We start from the raw sequence: 24,470 nt of genomic DNA on the forward strand, positions 1-24,470 counted from the left end.
GCGCATAGTTCTAAGAATTCTTTAGCTTGATACGAAGGGGAAGATAAAGAAGGCTGCTGAGCAGTCCATGAAATAGTTGGAAAATTAAAGTCTCCAAGTAGAAAAAGTGGTGATGAAGGAAATCGTCCGCGAACAAGATTTATAGCATCGTGAAGTTCGTTAGTGAATGTAGACGAATAAGAAGGAGAACGGTAGCAGACGCCAATAATCAGTTTAAGATGACCTATCACTATTGACGCAAATATTAGTTCTAATTCGCTGAAGACTTGGATACATGAAGATGGAATGTCTTTAGAAATAGCAAGTAAGGCAGCGCCGCCACGTTTGGCTATTCTATCGCAACGATATACCGAGTACCGATGAGCGTTTTGGAAGATTTCGGAATCCGATACATGCGTTGGGAGCCAGGTTTCGGTTAGCACTATAATGTCAGCTGAGCATGTGTCTATGGCAGAAGATAAAGAAGTATGCTTGTTAAGTAGGCTCCTGACGTTAGTATAAAGAACTGATATCGACGATGGCAACTGTCCACTACCCCTCGCGATTCCCTACGGTGAAGCGGAAGATCCAGCCACAGAATCCAATCTAGACGATTCGCCACGTGCCACGATTTCTTCAACAGTGTCCTTGGTAGGGTTATACATGAAGCATTTTTTATTGATATGCAGTTTGTTATAGCGTATCTTAAAAGAGCGAGGGTCAGCGTGAATATTACCAAATTCAAAAAGTTTTTTCCGAGCCTGGCGCGTAGCCGGTGAGAAATCTTCACTGATTGTGATGTTATCCGTTTTAAATTGGTTACGAAGGGTTAATACCTTGTCTTTCATTTTAGTGTCCGAAAATTTGGCTATGATTGGTCGACACTTCTCATCTGAAAAAACGCCCAGGCGATGTGCACGTTGAATTGAACTGGAGGGGCATACTTCGACAATCTTAGTCAAGGCTTCCAGGAGTTTCGATTCAGTGTCTGCCCAAGTCTCTTCCTCATCGGGTATACCCCTAAATATTAGATTTTCACGTCGCGATCTATCTTCGGCTTCATCTAGGCGAGACTGCAGCAAATCATTTCGAGTACGTTGGTCTTCTACAGATTTCTTTAAAGATGAGAGCTCCTGATCCATGTCGTCGATTTTCTTTCCCTTTTCCTCGAGTTCATCAAGCCTCTTGTGCACGCCAGCTAACTTTGATTCAATGTTCTTCTGACTATTCCTAATGTCTTTAATATCAGCTGCTAATTCGACCTGATCTTTAGAGCTTTGCAGCGTACGAGAATGTACATCCTTAAGCAGCTTAAACATAACTTTCATTTGTTCAGACGGATTGTCTGGCAGGTTGTCTATGTCAAGGGAGCGAATCATAGGACCCGGGTTAGATTCAATGTCGCCAGAGCGCAAAAGCAGAGAAATCATTGAAAAGCATTCACAAGCAACATCAAAGCACACCCGCGGGCACGGGAACAGACGTAAACAGCGATCGTCGCTTTTTCTAGCGTGCAAAGAATAGTGCGTACAAACCTGCACGGTAAAGAAGCGAAGCATTGGAGGTATGCCGATGTCACTGTTCCCGTGCCCACTGAAGGGAAAGCCAGCGTGTTGTCGCTTTAAATCCGGTGTGGGTGGTGATGCCATCGTCGATGACGCTGGACGGGTGTGGACGAGGGATTCGATGAGCAGGAAAGCCTGGCCGGGTGGAAAGCTGAAGTTGTCGGTGAAACGAAGCCCAGATCTTGCAACCACCGTACCAGGGAAAAACGTCGAGTCAGAGCCTGCAGCCGGCGAAGTTGATATGGCGAGCGCCAGCACGGCCTGCACGGTAAAGAAGCGAAGCATTGGAGGTATGCCGATGTCACTGTTCCCGTGCCCACTGAACTTATTATGGTTATTTCTTGTGGTTATTCAAATTTGCTGAAATCTAATTAGTGATTTCGCTTTTTACTGGGCTCTTATCTTTAGAAGCAGCTTTTTGTGACAAAACTTGTCAAACACTTCCGCGAAATTTATAATAATGGTATTTTGTTTGTGGCTATTCTTAATAGAGTTCGAGAGTAATGGGGAGCCTGGTCTGTTTGGAAGCAAGTAGAATAACCTTTCCGGAATTTGTGCTGGAAATTTGCTATGAAATCGAGCTTTTCAAGAAAATCAGAATAATTGATATCCATCGCGCATTTAATTATTTTGCAAGTTTTTATTTAATTACATTCACCAGTAATTAATAATGCACTCTTTTAGTTTTCATGCGCTGGTTGAAATCTGGCCGTCCTTAAGGCACTCGGATCTTCTCCCTCATTTAGAGACCTTCAAACTGGTATAAAGAACTTATTTCACTTATTTACTAATATTATAGTGACACTTAGTTCTACCGAGATCAATATTTCATGAATTTGGCTAAACGCACAGGTTAGCAAAATTCCGCGAGCACTAAAATTTCGCGAACCAGATGTAGCAGGCCCATTCGTTGTCACCTCTCTCCTAGAACAGCAAGTTTCTGGCGCTGCTAATGCAGATACGTGGCTCTTGCTGCCCCTCGAGAAAATTATGATACCAGAACTAAGCGTCATTTGGTTTATTGACAACTTATGGCAATTAGACTAATAATAAATGTATCGAATAAATAATAAGCACTGGAAATAAGCATTGGGAGGGCAATCGCCGTGACAAAGGTCTCCATTTAAAGCACGCAAGCCCAGAAAGTGTAAAACCTTTACACTTACCGCACATAAATAGGCAGCTCTCACGGAGCTTTTATGGCCCCTCTAAACAGTGTCAAGTATACTGGAGGCAAGTTGTTGATAAGCGAAGCTATCTAAATAAGTATAAATCACAAGATAATCGTTATGTGTCGTATACAACATATCAAATTTTCCTGTGCCGTTCTGTTAATTGAATACAGGCGTAACTGCCGACGTTAAAGAAGTTAGTGCTGTCTTTCTTCAAATTTTACATGTTACTCCCTCTTAGACGGATTAAAACCCTTAGCAGTCTAATTGTGGGCCTATAGAATTTTCACTACGACATATGATCGCCCCTTTCGTGCAACACGTGAATTCTTAGCAGAAGACAGAAAGGAAACACAATGATAAATGTTGTTTCTAAGAGAAGAAAGTTTTGGAAATACTTCGAAAGCCTGCCAAATTCCGCGTCCTCAGCCAGGACTTAATCATCCTATTTCGCCAGTTCACTTCGTTCTTGAGGCGAATACAAGAGATTATTCACAAAAGCCATAAAGAGCTATGGTGTCTTTTTCGCTCGTCGCTGGGCTCCAGATATCGTATGTAAAGGGGAGGCGTTCGACATAAGCTGTGAGAAGAATTAAGAGAGCCTTTTCTAGAAGCAACGGCTTGTTTTATTCCGGAATACAACCCTCCAACAGGGTGCATAAGTAGGGCCACCGGACTGTTTACTCCAGCTGCCTTTCGAAACTGTGCTTACAGGCAATTTTTTTTTTCCCCTATTATAGGCTCACATTGTCCAGGAATCATCTGAGAGGCGTGTTTTTCATGCGATGCATGCGATGAGAGAAAACGCAAAAATTTTTGCTTTCTTTTTTCTTCGTCCACGTCCAGTACTTTTGTAGTTTGCTTGGCAGTCAGGAATGTGCTGCTTACTGGTTTCGTGTTCCGCCCACCATAAAAGTAGCGAGGCAACCATAATAATAAGAAGCCCCTGGGTGGTTGACGGCTTGTTAGCTTTTGTGAAGAACAAACACGTATATCAGATGGGAATTACACGCGACTCAGTATTAACTCTGTATGTAGGCTAAATAGTTCTGTGTTTCCACTTTCACTTTTATTTCGCTTTGCGTGTTTCACTGGTTTCATAATGATTTTTTGCTTAACTGACTGTTATAGAGGTCCCAGGCTGTTCATAAAAGAAAAGAATAGAGGAACGCATAAATAATTCCAATATGTCAACTGTCCACCTCTCGAAAATCAACAAACACTTCACTTAACTACCAGCCAGTCTTTCCTTAATAGAGGAGGAGGTGGGCCATTGCAAAACGTCTATACTTTTTAATGGGCCATCAAATAGGATTATGGCACACTTTAGTTTCGTGTTCTACGTTTAACATCCCAAACCGACTCAGGCTATGAGGGACGCCGTAGTGGAGGGCTCCGGATCATTTCGACCACCTGGGGATTTTTAACATGCTCTTACATTGCATAATACACGAAAGTCGTGGGCTCGATCCCGCCTGCGGCGGTCGCATTTAGATGGAGGCAAAATGCTAGAGACCCTTGTACTGTGCACTTCAGTGCATATTAAATAACCCCTTCCCTACGGCATCCTCATAGCCTGGATCGCTTTGAGACGTTAAACCTATAAAATCAAGACAAATTTATAGTTATCCTATTTTATGATCTATTAAAATCTGCGCACATTTTTCAATAGGGATATCTTGTATGTTGAATTTGTTGCCTCAGTGCGCGCATCCGCCAGCGCCTAAGGCGTTCCAGAATTTGTGTGAGGAGTGGACCACGCACCACAGATTTCAAGCTGTCACCCGTGCAGTAATTCATCCCTTTAAGTTTGCTGTTAGTTTTCTCTCTTAATCATAAAAATGATAGAGTCGCCGAAAAGCTTACGTCTGCTGGCTTTGGGCTTTCGCCTGATAAGAATCCACAGGACGGCTGCATGTATGCTGGTTTTAGGATTTCGTTGCGGCGAATTTTTTCCCAGGTGGTACCTCTACTGGCAGCCTGGCACATAACAAGCACAGCGAATCGAAGAGAAGTTCCTGTTCGTTTGCATATCCTACCGACGAAGTATCCTAAACATGGAGCAGAACTGATTAGTTTAATTGTTCTTCAATACCTTCAGTATCTATATTTATGCCACTATAAGAGTAATCGTTTTCAAAAACTGGAAGGTGCACTTAAAGGGACACTGAGGAGAGCACTATTAATATTTTTTTTATAGTAAAATCCGATAGTTCGGCATGTCATGGCTTTGTTGCCACTTGGCCGGCAGCGAAAGATGCATTTATTTCTAAGAAATTTGGATTCGAAGTTGAAAAAGTTTTTCCCGCCGCTCTGATTCAAACTTCGGATTCGTCTATGACGACAGAGGACTAAGAGACGTGAAACATGACGTGCACATGACGTAACGCAGACTCCGTGATTTCTGGCTGCCAGCAGTGCGGCCTAGCAGCAGCCGAAAAGAAAGCTACCGCCGGCCGCACGTTGAAGGCATCTATCGGCTATTGCGGCCGTCGCTACAGTCGCTTCGATTACGTTTGCACTGGCGTTTTGCCAGCGTTACGATGGATCTCGTTCTCGAAGTCGTCAACGAAGTTCTCGCAAATAGACACCTTTAGCATACCGTGTACCTTGTTACCGCTGGCGGAATACCGGGAGCCCGCCTACCGCCGGAAAACAGGAGCTGATTTGTCCCGATGCTTCAGGAGCGCGCGTAGCAGCCGGGCACGTGGCGCCATCTGGCGACGTCAAGGAGATTTGCGCATGCATTGGCTGCGCCTCAGTGATGCATGATTTCTCGGTTCCTGGTGTTGCTAGAACCATTCGTTCTAGCAACACTGTTTTGTTCTATGATCTCATCACGCTTGTACTTGCGAGTTTGGCCTGTGGCGGCGATACCTGTATTTTGGTTCTTGCTCTTTTCTACGTTACAAGAGCTTTGTTGTCAGTATGAGTGGCGTTTTTGTAATCAGGAGCTGGTATTCTGTCGATACAAGCCAACTTCAATTTCTCCTCAGTGTCCCTTTAAGCTTCGCCTTAAGGGTATCACGCGATTGCGTTAATAGGTTAGTGCCCATACATGTAGTGTAGCAGGATTTCCGGGGAAAGTAACTTAACGACAGCTAGCCAAAATGCCGGTCCGAGCTTCGGTCATCCAGCCAGCGATCTCGCGCCGCGCGCTAGCAGAGCGGCGGCCGCCGCTGCTCATCTTCCTCTTTACAATTACCCCCGGGCTGAAGGCGAAGCCATCCTGGCGAGTCAGGGAGACGACAACACACACGGGTCATAGTACGGCTTCAGGCGTGACACATGAACAGTCTCGCGGCTGCGTCGGCGTTGATCTGTGGAGGGTGTCACCGGGTCGACAATGTAGTTGACCGGGGAAGTGCGCTCTACGATGCGGTAAGGTCCGTGGTACTTGGGGAGAAGTTTGGAGGAAAGGCCAGGGGAGGTAGACGGCACGTGAAGCCAGACGAGAGAGCCGGGTAGAAAACTGTCATCAGTGTGGCTTGTGTCGAAACGGAATTTTTGACGCCCCTGCTCGCCGGATGTTAACGACCGAGCGAGCTGACGGCACTCCTCGGCATGCTTGGACGCCTCCGAAATAGTGGTGCACTCAGACACGTCGGGCCGGTAAGGAAGTACTGTGTCGAGTGGTGAGGAAGGTTCTCGCCCGTAGAGGAGAAAAAACGGCGAGAAGCCGGTGGTGGTCTGCGTGGCGGTGTTGTAGGCGTAGGTGATGAACGGCAGGATCCGGTCCCAGTCGGAGTGGTCGGAAGACACGTACATCGACAGCATATCGCCCAAGGTGCGGTTAAACCGTTCCGTCAAACCGTTAGTCTGAGGATGGTAGGCCGTGGCGGTATGGTGAGTGATCTTACACTGTTTGAGAAGAGATTCCACGACCTCGGACAGAAAGACGCGCCCACGGTCGCTCAGCAGTTCCCGGGGCGCTCCATGGCGAAGAATGAAGTGATGCAAGATGAAAGAGGCAACGTGTGGTGCCGTAGCAGCAGGAAGAGCCGCGGTTTCGGCGTAACGCGTGAGGTGGTCGACGGCTACAATAACCCAGCGGTTGCCAGCAGCAGTGTAAGGAAGGGGGCCGTAGATGTCAATCCCAACTCTGTCAAAAGGACGGGAAGGGCAAGGGAGAGGCTGCATCTGGCCGACTGAGTGGTGAGGAGCCGGCTTGCGACGTTGACAGTCAGGGCACGAGCGGACGTATTTGCGGACGTAGGTGGACATACCGCGCCAATAATAGCGGAGACGGAGTCGCGTGTATGTTTTAAAGGCGCCGGCATGAGCAGACTGCGGGTCGTTGTGAAACAGGGCGCAGAATGTCGACCGCAGATGGGCAGGGACGACAAGCAACCACTTCCTGCCGGTAGGGACGTAGTTGCGGCGGTACAATAGACCATCACGAATGGCGAAGTGAGCAGCCTGGCGGCGTAGGGCACGAGGCACGGGTGCCGCCGAGGAATTTGAGAGAAAACTTACAAGCGAAGATATCCAGGGGTCCTTATTTTGCTCGCTGCCCATGGTATCTGTTCAAAATGACAGCGAAGCGCAACCGGTTGGCGAGTGGCAGACAACGTCTGGCGGCAGTGGAGAGCGGGACAATGCGTCGGCGTCGTTATGTTTTCGGCCGGAGCGATAGATGACATGGATATCATACTCCTGTAGGCGTAGGGCCCAGCGAGCGAGGCGGCCTGTAGGGTCTTTCAAGGAGGCCAGCCAGCACAGGGAATGATGGTCCGTGGCGATATCGAAAGGGCGGCCATAAAAGTAAGGGCGAAACTTTCCGATCGCCCAAACAATCGCCAAGCATTCCTTCTCGGTTACTGAGTAGTTGGATTCCGGTTTTGTCAGTGCACGGCTCGCGTAGGCAACGACATACTCGGGAAATCCGGGTTTACGTTGCGTAAGGACAGCGCCGAGGCCAACGCCACTGGCATCGGTGTGAATTTCAGTGGGAGCAGTGGGGTCGAAGTGGCGTAAAATAGGAGGCGCTGTGAGCAGCCGACGTAAGGTGATGAAGGCGTCGTCGCAGTCAGGTGACCAATCGGACAGGTTGTTGGCGCCCCGAAGAAGGTTCGTAAGTGGTGCGATGATAGAGGCGAAATTTCGGACGAACCTTCGGAAATAAGAACACAGGCCGAGAAAGCTGCGAAGTTCCTTCTGAGTCGACGGCTTGGGGAACTCAGCGACGGCACGAAGTTTGGCTGGGTCAGGAAGCACGCCATCCTTAGAGACGACGTGACCTAATATTGTCAGTTGGCGGGCGCCAAAGCGACACTTTTTGAGATTAAGTTGGAGCCCCGCGGCAGTTAAACATGTCAACACGTGCTCCAAGCGGTGAAGGTGCATCTCAAAATCAGGCGCGAAGACGACAATGTCGTCTAAGTAGCACAGGCACGTGGTCCACTTCAGGCCGCGTAAAATGGAGTCCATCATTCGCTCGAAAGTCGCTGGGGCATTACAAAGGCCGAAAGGCATGACGGTAAATTCGTACAGGCCATCTGGTGTAACAAAAGCCGTCTTGGCACGGTCAGCCTCCGCCACAGGGACCTGCCAATACCCCGAACGCAGGTCTAAAGAAGAAAAGAACTCCGCGCCTTGGAGGCAGTCAAGGGCGTCATCGATTCGCGGCAGCGGGTAAACGTCTTTGCGGGTGATCTTGTTAAGCCGCCGATAATCGACGCAAAATCGTATTGTGCCATCTTTTTTCTTCACCAGAATCACAGGAGAGGCCCATGGATTACTGGATGGTTGAATTACGCCTCGCTGAAGCATGTCGTCCACCTTAGTGTTGATAATCTGGCGTTCGGCAGCCGAAACTCGGTACGGGCGTTGACGAAGCGGCAAGTGGGCTCCGGTGTCGATCTCATGGGTCACGGTAGACGTGCGGCCGAGTCGGTTTTGAGCCACGTCGAAAGAAGAGCGAAACTGCTTCAGTAGGTGAAGTAGTCGGGCGCGTTGCGGTGTGGCAAGACTGGCGTCGACAGAATCGGCAAAGGCATCATCTGTGGCCACAACGGGAGATGCGGGCAAAGTAAGAGAATTAGTAGCAAGAGAACATGATTCGGCGCATCGTTCGGGATCGAGCAAAGAGTCGACGGGCTGAATGTGGCCAAGGCATTCGCCACGGAGAAATATGCAGGGGCTCAAAAAAGGGTTCGAGACCGGGATGAGGCTGCAGCCGTCTTGAACAGTGAGCACAACGAATGGCAGAGGCAGACCGTGTCGAGAGATGAAGACGTCGGATGGTGTAAAGACGACGGCGCCGTCAGATGCGGTGAGGCAGGAGACAGGGACAGGAACAGATGAGCACGGAGGAATCTCGATGTCGTCAGCCACAGACAGTTTGCCCCACGAAGATGACGTATCAGGCGAGGGAGCACTGCACGGAAGAAGTTCGAGCTCTGCACGAGCGCAGTCGATGAGGGCCTCATGTTGGGAAAGAAAGTCCCAACCTAAAATAATGTCATGCGAGCACGATGAGAGAACGACGAATTCAACAGTATATAAGGAACCGTGAATGATGACCCTGGCTGTGCAGGCGGCTAAAGGCGAGATTCGCTGCGCTTAGCTGTATGAAGCGAAAATCCGGATAACGGCGTCGTCACTTTGCGAAGTTTGCGGCACAGTTTCTCATTCATCACAGAAACAGCAGCGCCAGTATCAACAAGCGCCAAGGCGGTGTGGCCCTCCACAGAAACGTCGAGCACATTCGCTGGGGACAAACGAGGCCTTGAACTTGTCGCCGAATACGCAGTTCTTGCCTCGGGAACTGCGGCAACTAGTTTTCCTGGCGCATAGGGGAATGAGGACGCAGTGGCGAAACAGAACGGCGCCGCGGGGATGGCGAACGGCGGCGAGAATACGGGCGGCGATCGGAGGCATCAAGCTGTTCGGCAGCCGACGGACGTGGCGGGGGCTGTGGTGCCGCGTAGACGTAGGTCCTGGGGTCATCCACGGGTGGTGGCACACGGCGCCGGCACAGGCGCGCAACGTGGCCAGGGACACCACATGCATAGCAAATAGGACGGTTGTCACGGGTGCGCCAAGGGTTGACACGAGCAGGAGGTGGTCGGGTTGGAAAGGCAGGCGGCGGCGTCGGAGGATAATACGAGACAAACGGCTCGGCTCTTGGTTTTCGAACGGCGTCAGCGTATGTGAGCGGCGCTGCAGCGGGAACCGGCGGACAAACAGGTGGTAGCGCTTCGGTCACTTGCTCGCGAATCACCGTTTGTAGGGTCGGATCCAGGTTGGAGGGAGGCCCCTGCACGCCGTGAAGAAGTGACAGCTATCGAGCCACCTCCTCACGTACAAAGTCTTTTATCTGGTCAAGTAGCGGGCTGTGAGAGGTTGTCACAGCGAGGCTGGAAAGCGAGTCAGGCTGCACGGAGGGTGGTAGCACCGGAATGCGCTGCTTGCGGAGCTCATCGTAGCTATGACACAGGTTGAATACTTCGGCAACGGTGGTAGGGTTCCGGGCGATAAGCATCTGAAATGTTTCCGTTTCGATGCCTTTCAGGACATGCTTAATCCGGTCCGCCTCGGTCATAGACGAGTCTACCCTTGAACAGAGGTTGATGACATCCTCGATATAACTCATGAACGATTCTCCCTGCAGCTGGGCTCTCACTCGCAGGCGCTGTTCAGCGCGCAGCTTGCATACTGCAGGGCGCCCAAAGATGTCAGAAAAGGCTCTTTTGAAGGCAGACCAGGTGGTAAAGTCTGCTTCATGGTTCCTGTGCCATAGGCTGGCCACGTCCGAGAGGTAAAACACCACGTTGTTCAATTTCATGGCGTCGTCCCACCGGTTGTGGCCGCTTATCCGCTCGTAGGAGGCAAGCCAATCCTCCACGTCGTGATCATCGGACCCGGTAAAAATGGCTGGGTCCCGCTGTCGGAGAGCGCCAGGGTAAACGACGGGCGTAGGCGAAAGGGAAGATGACTGGCTTGCGTCGGTGGACATGGCTGGAGCGATCGTTCTGCTGCGAAGCTCCAGGACGTTGGCCAAAGGCTGTACCCAGAACCTCCACCAAATTGTAGCAGGATTTCCGGGGAAAGTAACTTAACGACAGCTAGCCAAAATGCCGGTCCGAGCTTCGGTCATCCAGCCAGCGATCTCGCGCCGCGCGCTAGCGGAGCGGCGGCCGCCGCTGCTCATCTTCCTCTTTACAGTAGAACTGATCATTCTTGACTTTCCATCTATAATTCGCTGGGAGTCCACATACCATTACTCGCTGAGTGGCGCAGCGGCTATGAGATGAGCCATGGCCCCGGCAGGTGGCAGGTGCTGCCACCGGTGAGGCTTGTGAGACCCAGGTTGCTCCTCCCGAAGAGCATCTCGCTACCACTCATTATTTTAGCTGTCATCGCCAGGGTGGGCAGTTTGCTCGCAATCCTTTGGGCAGGTTACGATGACGTCACAGGTCACTGACCTAGGTGACCGCGTGGGCCACCCTACCCGGTGCCTTTTTCGCTCCCAACACCGACGACGACGCCGACGACCACGGATTTTCTGCAGAACGAGTATGTGCCATCTTTTCAAAGGCTTATAACAACAACAACGGGAGCCTTAACGCTATAGCGTCAAAAGAGCGAGGACCGATGTCCAGTCGAAGTATCGTTCGTTCTTTTTCAGTTTGACTCTTTATCAACGCTCCAAGCTGTCATTAGATCGGCCCGCTAATTTCACTGAAGGTACGCCTAGTAGCTTATCAAACGACGTCGGTAGTGGTACAACCCTTAAAAAGTTTCTTTACACAATCTATAAACTGTCCATAGTTTTCTGTTTATAAAGTCTATAGACTGTCTATAGAGAAATCCTAGAGAACAGTCTGAAGGCAATACAAGTCTTAGACAGTCTATAGACAATGTAAACATGTATGGCCATACACTTTTAGTAGACTTTTGTCTATAAACAGTCTATAGACTATAAATATAGAAAAATAAATATCTATAAGAAGGCAATGGTGGTGTACGATGGGGGGCTAGTTGGAAGTAGACAGGACCGCGCTCGTCCTGTCTACTTCTTCCCTGTGTATCGTCCTTTGCGTGGTTTTCGTTCTTAGGAATGGTGGTAATGGTGGTGTGACACTTTTTTATTAACAGCCTTTATGTTAGGCATTCAATAGGTCCTGGGCCAAGGTGACGAGGGCGCGTTGCAGGTTCAGGTCCAGGAGGCAAGCCAGATGGGCCACGGTGGGGGTGGCGGGAAAGGATAGGCGGGGGACTGGAAGGCTACGTGGCACTGTGTAAGGCAGTGTTCTATGTCTGCATATGTGTGTGGACACTTTGGGCACTGAGGTGTAGAAGTGGATAAAGTTTGGCTGGTGTACGTCGGAGATTAAACTGTATACGGCGAAGAATGCGAGCTTCACTGATCGATAAGGATGAGTGTGGTGGCGGTAAATCAGCTAAGTATAATTTTTGCTGCGTGTAGTATTCGTCGACAGTGTGTCTGTAAGCCCTGACCGCCTGCTCCGTCGGTGGGCTCGTCCATGGGATCCCCGGCGCCCGGTGTACAGTTTCGCAGGCAAGCTGGTGAGCCAGCTCATTGCCGGGGATGCCCATGTGACCAGGGATCCGAGGGCGGCATCTAAGGCCGACCGGGTAGGGAAAGGGAGGGCTCTTTCATGGAAGGCACGCAGAGCTGCCTGCGAGTCTGTATAGACAACGTATTGGGGGGCGGGGGGTAGGGTGGCAAAGTGTGTGATGGCATCGGCGATCCCGTGTATTTCTAGGGCGAGCGTGGAAGGTGGGAAGGTGTATGTACCGGTTGTGTGAGTGCTGGTTGTAGAGAAGCAAGGGTGGAGGAAGAAGGCTGCTGTGGAGCCCGCGGTTTCCGTGAGACAGGCGTCTGTGTAGGCCTCCGCCGCAGCGTCCAAGGGTGGCTTGTGGTTGTATGCGTATGCCTGGCGGCGGCCTGCGTGTTTGTGGGCGGACATGTTGCGTGGAATGGGTGCGAGGCAGAGGTTAGGGGGGTAGATCGGAGACTGCGGTGGGTCTGGGAAAGAGATGGGTGCGTAGGGAGTCTGTGATAATATCCACCGCCCAGCTGATGAACTGGACAGGCGGATGATTTGTCTCTCTCGGTGCAGGTTAAGGAGGGCTGGAAGGGGATGGAAAAGGCCTGTTCTGTACAGGGTGTCTGTAGAAGCCTGAGGGGGGAGCCCTAGTGTTGCTTTGTATAGTGTATTAAGGGCCCGGATTAGTTTGTCTTGCTGTGTACTTGTAACGGTGCAGTAAGGGATATAGTATAAAAATTTGGTCACGGCCAGCGCTTGAGCAAGGCGGTTGGCATGTGTCTCGGAGAGGCCGGCATGTTTTAGGACTATGCGGCGGAGTAAGTGTGTGATTGAGTGGCATGTGCGTATGGACTGATTGATGGCAGAGGTGAAAGTGTTGGAGGTCAGTGGCATACCCAGGATGCGACAGGAGTCGACACGGGGGATGCGTTGTCCGGCTAGGGTGAGGGAGATGGAGGGGTTCATCGTACGTTGATATTTACTGCGTGTTATGAGTAGAAGTTCAGATTTCTCCGGAGCGGGTTGCAGGCCCGCTTGGGAGAGGTGTGAGGAAATGGTGTTAAGTGCCTGTTGGAGTGTAGTTTGGACCTCTCCCGGTGAGCCAGGGGTGACCCACGAGGTGAGATCGTCTGCATAGTAGAGTAAATGAAGGTAGGGAATATCGGCTAGGGCCCGGGCGAGCGGGACCATGCCTAGGTTAAATAGAATGGGAGAGAGAACGGCACCCTGTGGAGTGCCACGAGTGAGTGGAATGGGGTGAGACAGTTTGTCGAGATAGCGGATACGAGCGGAGCGGTGGGAGAGGAAAGCTCTTATGTAGTTGTACATGTTGTGTCCGCATTGCGTGTCAGCTAGTATGGTGAGGATGTGGTCGTGTGATATGTAGTCGAAAGCCTTGCGTATGAAGAAGGCAATGCAGTCTGTAAGAAGTCTATAGACTGTCTATAGGCCATTTTTATAAGGGAAAGCAACCGCTGCTGCTCGAGAGCCGCCGTCTTGAGCCAATGCGAGGGGACACACACGAGATGAGAGCCCTTGGCGGCCTTTGAAATTTGCGCGGTTCAGCAGCCACGCATACGCGGTATCAGATCGCAGCGCTTGGTTCAATCGAGCTGAATGACGTCCGCACGGGGTTGCTCCAGCGCTTCTTGGCTGCCGCCAGATTTCTACAGCCATATTAGATGCTCACGTGCACCTTCCCACGCCACCGTAGATGTCGTGGAACCTGGGACATCTAGTGTGCAGCTTTCTTCTGGTGTAGTGTGCGTGATGCCACGCGCCTCAAATGTGTGTGCTGTCCTTGGCGATATGTGACTCATTAGGCGGCTGGGCAAGGAAATACCATAGCGCATGTGTTGTTCTCAATGCCCACAGCACCGCATTGCTCCCGGCGCAGCAAAGCACGGGATACGCTGGCACATCGGAATGTGGTGCAGAACCTGATACAGCTGGGCTCCAGATACAATGTTCCTTGATGTCTAGTGATGCCCAGCAATTGGCTTATGATACTGTCAATCACGCGAAATCAGTAATCTCATGGTCCGTAATGAAAACATCATCGTTGTTTCTGCGTCATTTTATTTCGAGATCAATGATACTCTCAGTAATAAAATATGAAGTGCACGCGATGTACTTTTATAGAACACGATCTCCTCACTACGAAGTTATTTCATTAAATCTGTTTGGGGTGGATGCGTGCTGTTATGCGTGCTGTTTGTCATATTGTTAGGAACAGCCACGAAAATCAATTCGTCATCCTGATGAAAAATATGGGAGATTATTTTACATAATATAGCAACAATTAACATTAAAGAGGGTGCTCATCGTTTACCTGAATATTTCCGAAAAAAAGTTTGAGACAAGGAAATTTCGTGAATTAAAAAATCTACCACCAGATACGACGCGAACGTGAGCTAATGTGAGGTCCTTCTGCCGTTTCTTTTTCAGCAATATTGCCCGATATAAATCGTGGAATACCGGCAGTACGAGGTAGCGTGCATGCATCGAATTTATAAGGGGGTACGATTAAGAGCTGCATTGCACGACCACCTGCTCTCTTCTCAATTTGATTGCAAAACATTTATTTCGTCAGAAAAGGCAAAATGTAGAGGATCCGTGCTAGGTGGCTATCAGTCCGCGGCTGACAGCGACTTGAGTAGCCCATTCACGGCCCGGGTTTTAAAGCCCGGGTCTGATCTTACCAAAAGAGCCCCCCAATGCTCGATAATAGGAACTTGTATTGGAGACTCTGGTGGCGGCTTTTCTTTACAGTTCCACAATATGTGATCGAAGGTGGCTATTTCGCCACATAGTGTACATTCAGGGTCATAATCACCGGGGTAAAATTCTGATAGTAAGGAGTCATGAATGATCACGTCTTCACTCGCCTCCGGGTGGTCTGCTGCTTCTTATCTACAGATTTGTCTGAAGGGGTAAGATCCTCCTTTCCATTTTAAAATGATTAGTGATGCCGTGATACTATGCTAGGCCGTTCTTCGACAAACTCTCAGTAACTACCGCGTCCCCAGCTCGGCTGAAGAATACTCGAGCTTTCATGTGTGGGTCTTCGCTACCAAGGTTCCCTCAGTGAGCCGGGACCCATATCAACTCATTAATTCTAAGTTTTTTGTTTTTTTGTTTTTGTTTTTTTGACCCAATATATTCACTGCTGCCTGAGAAATTCTGCCCTTCGCATAATTGCGCACTGCGAATTTAAGCTCGCTTAGTGTAGTATCAGTGTTGATGTTAATAATGGTAAGGGCAAGAGCCGCCTCTTATGTCGTTTCTGAGGATCTCTTTTTGGTAGTGCCGGAGACTATCAGTCTTTCTTGCGTGTCCACCGCCGCTAGTGCGAATGCTTGTTTCTGTTGGCATTCTGCGGCATCTACATATACCGCTTGTTCATGTTAGCTGTACATTCTGTGTAGATCTTTTGCAATAGCTTTCCTTCGATGTTTAAAACAAATATACATTTTGATTTTGCCTCATTTCAACAGTCGGCGAGGCACCTGTTTTACCATCTGGCGGCGGCTGCAAGCAACGCGCCCCAAAGACGTTCTAAATAAGGTTCGTAGATGGCGCGGCATTCCCGCAGCGGATGCGGCAAACCATGCGGCAGTTGCAGCGACGAAGCGCCGATTGACAGAGAGGTGGACGCTGTTGCGACATTAGACCAGTACTGTTTCGTCGGTATTCGCGTGTGTGTTTGCCGCTTCGCGTTTGATAGTGGTGTTTTTATGTGTGTATCTATCCAGCCAGGGCACCTTTGGTAGGCGCCCGCCCGTTACAAAGAGAAGGCTACATCATCATCATCATCATCATCATCATCACTTACTGCATCATTTCTGCGCCGTTTGTCCACACCGGTCCAAACCATCCATAACACCGCTGCACTTTGGTAGTCGGGGATAACAGCCCCATTCATGCAGTAAAATTAATTTGTTTATTTTGGGCTGGCCTACAGCTAGGTTCTCGTGGAAATGGTGATTACGGTGATAGCTGTACTTAGTATATTCTAGAACACATCGCGGCTATGAAGTGACTACGAGCGCAATGATTTGGTTTAACCGAGTGTAAAGCTGTCGTGCTGTTGTAGGTCTGCTTTGTTGGTCTCGGGTGTTGAAGGTGACAAATGGTAGCCCCACACACCGCAGACCACCTGTCTCTGCATGACACGACGAAACTGGCTTCTTATGCGGAAAAAAAAATATCGGCCACACTTGCAAGAGAGCACAGACAAACATAAGTTGGCCGGTATCTGTAGGGTATCACGTTCTAATCAGAAAGTGCCCACCCTCCGGTGCCGCAATTAAAATGCGTGCATCGGTACATTTTTTTTTTTTAGCGAATCCCGGAGGCTATGCTACGCCGCCATTCACTTCGATACGGTGGCAAGACGTCCCTTTCAGTTAGGACGTCATGAGTGTGAATCGAGTGATTGGAAGATTTCTAAAATCCAATTGTCTCGCCGGTAAATGCGTATTTTGCTCCCGGACAAACACTAACGTAGTCAGAAATAACCAGAGAATCAATTTTCACTGAGTGCAATAACCGGATGACGTTGTCCTCAGTGTCCATTTAATTGTCATGGATCAACGATGTCCTTGCGTGTCTTCCTCTTTTCTTCAGTGGAGAAGATCAACAGTGAAATAAAATAGCATGCCTTGAACCTGCTACCAAAAGGAGCAACATGCCAATGAACTCGATTAATAAAGGTCCAAGATCGCCCGCTGCATTTTAAATGGATATTCCTCGGTGATCTTCCACTAATGGATGTACTTAAAAAGAGATGAAGACTGACAGAGTGAGAAGATAATTTTATTGAAAAGCACAAAACTACCGCTTAATGTTGAGCCTGCTCGACCCAGGTGAACAGGTCTTCCCATCTTCAGGTGAGCAGGCAACGACACCGCGTGTATAGACGCTTTACAGCGGCGTATCATGGGGGCTGTCATCTTTGATCACGTGATCACGCCGCCATTACTCGCCTCCTGACCGCTCGGCGCGCGCCTCGTCGCGACGGCTGCTGCGTCTGATGTTTCAGTTCCGACAGGCAGTGTTTCGGCTGAAACAGTTTGGAAAGGAGTGAAAAGACGACACTGTGTTTGGTCCGAAGCTTCGAAGGACATGTGAAAACTCTAATTTGATGACTTTAGGCGTGAAAACGTGATCGGGCTTCATGTCGCGAATAGCCGCTGAGCTCTCCGTCTGTTCGAGGCAACGGGTGGATCGCCTGAATGCCGCGCAAGGCTTTGCTTAATATTTTTTTAGTGTTATTATCTAAAACAGCAAGGCTTAACGACCCTGCGGCTGCGCAGGTCGTTGTCGTATTGTGTACATGCATGCGGAGACTGCTCTAAAACGCTCACATGCACATCGTACTCATTTGTTTACAACCTGTTAAAGGTGCTTAGGAAGCCTAAAAATATTTTCTGTTGGTTTGCTAAACAAAGGAAGGCGACAAAAATAAATGAACAAACAAATGTTACCCAATCATGTAAGCAGTACCATGCATCAAAAAACCTTCACAAGCCTGCATGCAATCGTTTACAAGGATTCCGCGATATATTTGTGATAACGCGCTCATGGCAGAGCGTTCACTACAAGAAGTTCACAATTATGTCAGCCTCACATAGTATAAAATTGTGGTACGCTCCATGCTCGATATGCGGACATGAAAATGCTCGAGGTCTCGTTGGTTGTAAGCAATCAGCCGTAGTCACTTCTAGTGACTGTCTCGCATGGATCGCGAGGAAGTGACAACCGCTGAGCACAACAGCCGTAACACAAATGCTTTATTCCGATTGTGGTCCACGAAAACCACGCTATTTGGAGCGAAGTTCAACAGTAGCACCAAGGCGGTGTGTAATACACGAACTGACGGTAAGCGTTGTCCGCTCGCACGGCTATGCACTGCACAATATGCAGTAGCGTTAGCCGTCTTTTTTTTTTTGTGACGTTTCGGTGGCGGGACAGCTTGTTCATGCGGCTATGTTGCGCACTTACCCTCGCAGATTTTCCAAGATCGAGACCTTTCTTTCTATATTTGCTGTCTAGCGCTGGCGAACATGTGTGCTGCCTTCGCCCGTTCGGAAAGGGTGGATGTCCAACGGGCGCGAACAGGGGCAGTACGTCCTAGTGCAGCTCGGTTCCGTAAAGCTCGCAAATGATCGCATCCCGCCCCTTTAACTGTTTGTCGCAATTCTCGCAATCCACAACAGAGCACGTATTTTCTTTCCACATTTCCACTGCTGCGTCGAGGCATACACGCCGGCGACTTACGAGGAAAGTAATGGCGCCGTGTTCTGAGCGCACCTGTGGCGCCATCTGGTCTCAAACAGAAGAACTGCGCGCTGTAAACGGTCTATACAGACGACAAGAGCCGACGACAACTTTTACACCGTCCCCATCCGCTGCTTATGGTCACCTAAGAAGACGTCGTTCGCAAAATACGAACATGTAGCTTTATTACACCTGCCCGAATCATGCTTTTCCGTCCCTGCCCTGACCCTTCCTGTGCCACCTTCCTTGCTCCCTGTGCGAATCTCGAACACTTTCTTTTCTGCTATTCTGCCCCCTTGTTAAATACGTGGCATTTCTTCTGTACCTCTGTCTTCAAGAGTTTTTCATATTGTTTCTTAGTTACTTTACGCGCGCTGGTGTGGAGGAGTTCATGAACAATTAGAAAAAACGCGGAAGCATGTCCAGCATTCTCAGGCAAAAATTTTCAATATTAAAGAATTGTAGGATACTGTCATGAAAATATTGAAGGTAAGGGTCTATTCTTCTGATGTGTGAAAAAATATTTATTTCAATATGTTTCCATCGATCGCATCGAGCAGTCAAGACTGACATATAAAACCAATAGGGAACGCTTTTGACGACAGAAAGAGCACGAATAACAAAAAAAAAAATCCAAGACTGCGGTCGGATGGTCGGCGGGCATATCTGTTGTTATACTGAAATCTTACATTATATGAAAAACTTGCGTTCATAAAAGGTTTCCCGCTCAGAAATGATTTTGTCCAGAATTGTTGGGTATGCCCACTCTGAGCATGGCCACTTCAACCGTGCTGTGAGGAAAACCATAAAGGGGTCTAACAGAGGAGATATATAAAGACGTTCAGGCAGAAGTAGGGAGAGGAAGAAAATTGAGTTTACAAAGTTCTGACAATACAACCTCACGTGGTGAGACAAAAGGGGAGAAAGGATCCCCTTACACCGACCACACTGCACTGGCAGCGCAAATAGCGATACAGTTAACCCATATCATAATACCTGAGCCCCTACATTTGTTTATTAGTGTGCATAGATATATAAAAACACGGCAGTTCTTGAATCAGCGTACATGGTGGTACGGCGCCCGCGGTCCAAATTGAACACACGGTTACGTCTGCACTGGCAGAACTCGTTAGTTACTGAGCCGTCATGGTACTACGTCATGGATTTGAAAATTAAAAAAAAAATACACATATCCCCTAGTTCAGTTGACAAGAGACGTGCCACTCAAACTTCACTTTGATTGCGCCCACCATCCTGCGTGACACCAATAATGAAGCTTACTCTTCGGCAGTAATCAGCCTTCGGGCAATTCAATCCACGTCGAGGTAATCTATGGCGTACCATCTCGCCTCGGTAAACATCCAGCAAGCGTTCCACTACGGCGAGGCAAATTACTTTTTCTAAAGCTTTGTTCCTTGCGTTGCTAGCACGTACCAGAGCATTCACGGCACTTAGCAGCTCTTCTACCTCACTGCTATCGAAACATATATGCAGTGGGGCTTATAATATACGTTTCTACAGCGGAACTCTGAAAACAGCCTCAGAATGTCGCGTCGTACTGCTTACGCAACGGAGCAAACGACATTAATTGTTCCTCACACGCCGATCCTATATGGGATATATAGTTTCCGGCGCTGCCGCAGCGTGTCGTAGAGTTAACTGCAAATAGACTTAACTGCAATAGAGTTAACTGCAAACATGGCTGGGTAATTAGCGAGACAAGTTATCCGTGTTATTCGTTTTTGTTTGGGAGAAGAGGAAGATGAACTAAAGAATAAAAAATTGACGGAAGAATAGAAGATAGCCTTGACATGTACCTGGTGATCTCCTCTAACTTTTACAGATTTTTATTTGAAAAACAGTGAGATAAGTCGATGTGGTTTGCGGAGGGGAATTCTACAGCAAGACGGACATTATGTACACGTGATAAAGCTAAAATAAAAGACGATTAGTTAATTATTTGCCTAATCAGCCTTTTACTTTTTTTAAGCAATAATTTACATCACGAAATTCAAGGTCTACAAAATCAAAGGCGCGCCAATTTTTAAAATTTTCTAAACCAGTGTTGTGGTTGGAAATACCGAACGTGAAAAAATGGCTGCCCTTCATTTATTTAAAACTAGGCTCGCCTTCGATGTTCATGGCCGTCAATGTCGCAGTAAAGTCTTACGCCCTAAAACCAGAAATAAAAGATGAATAGTTAAGTAAGTTTAGTCAACTAATTGCTTTTTCATTGAACTTATCGCGTACTATCGCGTACTATCGCGACGCCTACGCGCTCCGCTGTTTGAATTTCTTTTCATCACGCTTTTCCCTGGGTGATAAGAAAAATACGTTGCAGTCGTTCTAGAGAACGTATCACGGATGACTCTAGCGTCTTTTCCCTACCATCGAAGTAAAAGCGGTCATATAAAGAAATGCGAACAGAGGAGCCCTTAGGCTCCACTCTGTTCGCATTTCTTTCCATCACCCCTGTACATAATATCCGCCTTGCTATACGTAGTACAGTTGTACAGACAGCATCGACGTATTTCTCATGGTTTCTTGAATATAAACCTCTAAAGGTTAGAAAGATCACCCAGTGTACGACGTATATTTCTTTCTGCGAATTTTTTTTTTTCTTCGAGAGAAGAACTCACGAAGAACAGGAAAATTAATCACTAGAGACACCCAAAGCACAACAACAACATTCGCGCTGTGCCCTCTGTTAACGCTGAGATTGAGATGACAACGCGAGTGATTCGGGCCAAAGCCAGCATCAGAATAAATATACGCCCCTTTGTATGTTCATGCTCATAATAGCTTGAACATCGTTTCGTATTTAAGTTCAGCTGCGCGAGGCACTGAATGTGGAGGATTTCGACCGCCTTCAGGGCATGCCAACTATTTCATGATTCAAAAACTCATAAAACACCATGCATTGATGCCGAAAGCAGAAAGTGATGATAAAATTCGCATGAGTGGTTCCATAAGCCCCACTCGAACACAGCAAGGAAATCTTACAAACACACACGCACGAAAAAAGAATTTGATTACCCCAATGGAATTTTTTGCAACATACAGCTTTCGAACTTAAACGTTCATAACATCCTTATTACTCGGAGGCTCAACATCCAAAATTTACAAAAAGTACATTTAAACAAAAAGAGAGATCAAAGCCATGTACAATAATTTATGGTAAAGATATAGAACGAAATCAAGAACCGAACTGTGGAACCAAATAAACCGAGTTGTGTAGAAATCGCAGACAGTAAAAAAACAGCACATGTTATGCATTCTCCAAAAAGTAAGTTTTCGCACGGTTACGAAAAACAAAAAGACTGGAAGACTTTCCCATGATGTCCACTGACTCGGGGTAAGATAGCGAAAGGTTTGGAATTTGCCATTTCAGCAACTGTGTACCATAGGTAGTCTTGTATCTTGGTTTTAGTAAACATGTTCCCCTAGTTTGATCGGTCGCATGCAAAAATTGTTGCGGATTGCCTTTCAACTACAAGATTGCTACATAAGACTATTGCTCATAATATAATTATTCCACAAGTAATACAAGGGCCTGCCTTATGTAGAAGTACCTAGACTCATACCATAATAAATTTTCGATGAAGCGAATAGATTTCTTCTACCATAAAAAGAAACTTTCCAGATTAGTTGTACCAGGGACTCCTCAGACAAGCAAACAATAGTGCAACCTAGACAGAACAGTGCTGAAATAAAACTGGCGCTTCAGTATGTCTACCAGGTGTTTAAGAAAAGATATTAAGTAATGCTCAAAAATAGATTTTTTTTTAGGATAAACATATGGTGTTTTTAGCATACTATTACCGGTGTCGGCTGATACCAGAAAATCGGTGAGTCGATATAACTAGTAAGCTGGTTAACTAAGTTTTAGTAATTAACTTTTTAGCGATTAGAGTTAGGCGCCTAGTTGGAATGAGAGATTTTTAGCTGGTCGTTAGCAATCGCCACACGAGTTTTTATAATTTAGAAAACGCGATTACCCTTGGTGCTGAGGCTAGACAAAATTTGGTTTTTTTTACTAGTTAGGTTTTGCTATTGGTTATTGGGGTTTAACGTCCCAAAGCAACTCAGGCTATGGGGGACGCCATAGTGAAGGACTCCGGAAATTTCGACCACCTGGGGTTCTTTAACGTGCATTGACATCGCACAGCACACGGGCCTCTAGAATTTCGCCTCCATCGAAATTCAGCCGCCGCGGCCGGGATCGAACCCGCGTCTTTCGGGTCAGCAGCAGAGTGCCATAACCACTGAGCCACCGCGGCGGGGCTTTTTACTAGTTACGTGCACTGGAAATGTTGCTTTACCTTCATGCTTTTCGAAAGCGCATGTATTTTGGCACGATGTAGCCAGATTTTTGCCTAGCCACAGTGCAGAGGATAATCGCGTTTTCGAAATTCTAAAACCTGATGTGGATATTGCTATCGACCGGTTACAAATCTCTAACTGCAGCCATTTGCTTAGCTATGATAGCTAAAAAATTAATTATTAGATTTATTTAACCAGCTTACTACTCAAGACAATTCGCCAGTTTTCCTGTGTCCTCCAACATTGGTAATGCTATGCCGCAAACGCCATATTTTTACCCAAAAAGTCTATTTTTGAAAATTAGTTGCAGTCTTCTCTAAAACAAGTCCTATTTATAGTAAAAGTATGACAAGATTGGTCAGTAACCGCATGTATTGCGTTATAGTACGCTTCAGAAGCCTAATATACGGTGTCGAACAGAGATTTTTGTGGAATTGTACACCGCAGGACTTTACTTCCCTAACCGGCTCCAAAGGACGAGACTGAATATTTATCGCATTCTTGATATGAACTGGTCTGTTGCTAGATGATAGTGCAAAAGTATTTGTTTTATTAACACTGAATGCATGTTAGTGACGCGCAAGCGGCGGAGAAAAATCAAACTTGTATTGCAGTAGCTACAGTAGATAAATTCTCAGCCCAAACGAAAACGCTGATGCCATCCGAGTAGAAAATAATTTTTTGATATGAATGATTTATCAGTATTATGTCGTTAATGTAGAGAAGAATTAACGCGAGCCCCAATAATGAGCCTTGCTGGGCACAAAAACTTATGTATTCAAGTTCGGACTTGGCATTGTTGACAATGAGATACCGGAAACAATTAGATAAGTAACTTGGCCACAGTACGGGAGTCTGTTAATAAGTTTGTTGTGCTGAATCGAATCAAATGCTTTGCTGAAACCTAACAATATTCTCAGTGCTTACATCCGATTTTCCATGTCCTGAGTGAGCGTTTCATTTATTGTAAGTAAACCAGATTCAACTCATTTATGTTCCTAAAATTGGTATTGGCTACTAGTTATTAGGTTATGTTACTGCACATTACTACAAATTCTAGAGATTAGCATATATAATGCTCTTATGCCAAGAAACTCCCACTGAAATCTGCAGCCTAATACATAGAATACATAACTAGTGGCCACCTGGTTATGATGGTATCAGAGCAGCACAAATAAAAACAATTTTGGATGCAATACGTGACGTATTTCTTCGCATAGAAAGTATTGTACTAACAATCGAAATTTTTTCCTGAAAAAATAAAAATAGGGTGATTGCGCTCTACAAAGGCAGCATGTTGGCGATCTGTTACAGTGCAATTTTAGTAGTTCCACCGTTTTCTAATAGTCTGGAAAAATTTTCCGCTAACCTGTGCACTTATTTCAAAATGGGCGGTTTAGCCACATAAAAAAAATTCCTAGAAGATAAAAACTGGTGGTATACTTCATTTTCAAGAACCTTACCGCTTATTACGTGCCCTCCTATTACCATTTCAAACGGAATACAGGTTTTCGGTTTTCGAAGAAGGTACGCCGGGTTTTCTGCACGTCATAGTAGATTTCTTAAAACTTTCCGGTATAAAAATCAATTCAAGATTTCTTTTATCGCTGAGCCAAATTTATTCATAAGTT

The 24,470-nt window shown here is 47.3% G+C and overlaps 1 protein-coding gene across 1 annotated transcript; it reads right to left on the minus strand.

Moving 5' to 3' along the window:
• Window positions 1-484: 484 nt before the first annotated feature.
• LOC149363522 (uncharacterized) lies at window positions 485-1,409 on the minus strand. Its single transcript, XM_089569940.1, has one exon. It carries the CDS (start codon window positions 1,407-1,409, stop codon window positions 549-551), a length of 861 nt encoding a protein of 286 aa, XP_089426066.1. The 3' UTR covers window positions 485-548.
• Window positions 1,410-24,470: the final 23,061 nt, after the last annotated feature.

This window comes from Amblyomma mixtum, chromosome 2 (assembly GCF_055824585.1).
Source record: "Amblyomma mixtum isolate Tamu chromosome 2, ASM5582458v1, whole genome shotgun sequence".
NCBI classification, from domain to species: domain Eukaryota; kingdom Metazoa; phylum Arthropoda; class Arachnida; order Ixodida; family Ixodidae; genus Amblyomma; species Amblyomma mixtum.